Source organism: Octopus bimaculoides, chromosome 8 (genome assembly GCF_001194135.2).
Source record: "Octopus bimaculoides isolate UCB-OBI-ISO-001 chromosome 8, ASM119413v2, whole genome shotgun sequence".
Classification (NCBI taxonomy): Eukaryota; Metazoa; Mollusca; class Cephalopoda; order Octopoda; family Octopodidae; genus Octopus; species Octopus bimaculoides.
The window spans coordinates 42,131,385-42,134,221 of NC_068988.1; the positions used below are offsets into that span (position 1 = coordinate 42,131,385).

Consider the following 2,837-nt stretch of genomic DNA (forward strand, 5'->3'; position numbering starts at 1 on the left):
ATATATAGCAGTGTATTTAATCAAACCATCTACTTTCAGGTGAAAATGATTTGAAAATTAAACAATGTTGTCAAAATGGAGGAACGTGCATTCTTGGAAGTTTTTGTGTCTGTCTTCAGTAAGTTATCATCGACTTTCCGTAAAAAAAGAAAATTATTTCTTTATGTTTTTTTTTATTTATTTAGCCTTTTATCCGAGGCCAACTTTGCTTTTCATTTTGGTGGGATTTAAGAACCAGTTGAACATTGGAATTGATGTCATCAACTAATAACCGAACTAAAATTACTGGCCTTGCGCCAAAACTTGAGACTATTTTTATATTTTTTTTGTTTTTGTTTGTTTCGGTTTTTTTGGTTTTTTGGGGGGGCTTTTTTGCGGTAGTTTTCTTTTATTACGTATATCTACTACCTTCCCGAAAGCAGTTCTGTGTGTCTTGAGTACTTACACTGTTTTGTCTTGGTTTTGAGGTTTCTATTGCAGTACACGTATCCTATATAATATGCATTTGGGGCTCAGTCGTGCTTTTTTTTTTTCTGTATGTTGTGTGTTTGTAAGTACCGGATTTTTGTTATGCATTTGTCTACATACTCTTTCTCATCCTCAAAGCAGCTCTTATAAAGATTGTTTCCAGTACTCAAATCTGAGTTATCTCTATTTTTATATCTTTGTATTTGTACAATTTCTCTATCACTTTTATAAATACAAAGTGTTGTTGAAAAGTTCCTGGCTTTAAGGGTTTTTTATCGATCCCGAGAAGATGAAAAGCGAAGCTGACCTTGGCGGAATTTGAATCCAGATCATGAAGAGCCTAAAGAAATGTCTCAAAGCACTTTGTCCGATTCGCTGATGATTTTATCAGTTTGCCTCCTTTTTACAAATTAATAATAATTATTATTATTATTATTTATTTCGGGGTCGCCAAAGTAAGTGCCAGAGAAACACTGGGGTCGATGTAATCGACTAGTCACTGCCACCAAAAGAAATATCAGACTTTGTGCCTTTAATAGAAAGGGTTATTGTTGTTGTTGTTGTTATTATTATTATTATTATTATTATTATTATTATTATTATTATTATTATTATTATTATTATTATTATTATTCAGTAGTTTTATTTTTATAACGTGCTTTCACTTCACTACCGAGTGCAGCTTTGTGTGCCTTGGGTATGTGCTGTGGTTTGCTGTGATGCTCTTACGGTTACTTTATTGAAAGTGTTTCGCGTAGGATGTGTACAGTGCCCAGTAGTGCAATTTTCTGTATGTTAAATATACTTGTAAGTTCTGGTGTTTTTGTTATGTATTTGTCTGAATATTTTATTATTATTATTATTATTATTATTATTATTATTATTATTATTATTATTATTATTATTATTATTGTTTAGAAATTTTGTGGTGTGGGAATAGTCAAATATATCGACCCCAGTAATTGAGTACTACTTTGTTTTATCACTTTGGGAAGATGAAAGGTAAACTTGACTTCGGTGAGATTTGAACTCGGAACGTAAACAGCCGAAATAAATCCTGTAAGGCATTTTATCCAATAATAATTTCAAACAAAGACACAGCATTATATGTCTGTAGAGTTAGGGAAAGTCGTTTAAATCGAATGTCTTATTTTATTAGGAGTTGAACTCAAAGCATAAACGGCCATAAGTACATACGAGGGGTGCTGAAAAGTTCTTGGCTTTAAGGGTCGGCCTGGTTCGAGACCCAACCTTTTGAGCTCTTTTACTAAGTGTGTAATAAGTTCAATATGCATGTGAATCTGAGAGGAGAACAGATTGAGGGGATTTGTTGAGGAGAATATGTTGAGGGGAATCTGAAAGGGGAATAAAGTCGTAATTAACTGATCTTGCTGTATTTTCTTTTGCCCAAAGCCAGAAACTTATCAGTACCCGTTCGTATAGAAAATTTAGTAGTAGTAGTAGTAGTAGTAGTAGTAGTAGTAGTAGTAGTAGTAGTAGTAGTAGTAGTAGTAGTAACAACAGGCGTCTTTCGACTGAAAACGATTCAAATTGAGCTGACGTGCATGAAGTGAAACCCTAAAGGCGGGAACATGGGAGATGGACACAAGAAATGTTGACGGTCGGCAATCAGGCAAAGAAAGAAAGATCATGGTTGGCCAGACACCGGTCACGATGAAGGAGGAGAGATGGGTAGGAGACAGCGAGATTGAAGGATTAGAAAAAAAAATCAGTGACAAAGAGAAAGGTACAGGGGAGATAATCGAGTGGAAAATAGAGGGAGTTAAAGAAAGAGAGGGCCAAGAAATGTGGGAAAGGGGAGCGAGAAAAAGGAAGGAAAATGAGAGGGGGAATAAAAGATAAAGTGAGAGTCGTACAAAATTTAGATACACACCTTCTATAATGTGAACACAGGGGTGTACGTACGCCGCTATATATATATATAAAGATAAAAATAGGTAAAAAACGCAATAGAGGGCATTAAGATGGTTCGATCGGTTACCCTCAGAAAAGTCTATATTTGAGTATATCATTCTACAGTTTTTTTTTTTCCTTCTTAAGCTCGACACGTCAAAGACGCTTCCACTTTCTCAATCTCTACGGCTTCTTTTCAGTTTGCATTCTGTACTGTTGTTTTCGCCGATAATGTTGAGCATAGATAGCTAAAGAGAAAGATAGACAGATAGATAGATAGATAGATAGATAGATAGATAGATAGATAGATAGATACATACATACATACATACATACATACATACATATATATATATATATACATACATACATATACATATCTACATACATATACATATATATATATATACACGTACACAATATATATATATAAACATACATACACACAAAGGAAT

The 2,837-nt window shown here is 33.8% G+C and overlaps 1 protein-coding gene across 1 annotated transcript in view; it reads left to right on the top strand.

Annotated features, from left to right (window-relative positions):
- The window catches only part of LOC106871742 (uncharacterized), a 40,570-nt gene that overhangs the window by 13,468 nt on the left and 24,265 nt on the right, over nucleotides 1-2,837 (top strand). The window contains exon 3 of the mRNA XM_014918361.2: nucleotides 40-118. Within this exon, the coding sequence (XP_014773847.1) occupies nucleotides 40-118 (79 nt within the window). The remainder of the gene's footprint in view (nucleotides 1-39; nucleotides 119-2,837) is intronic.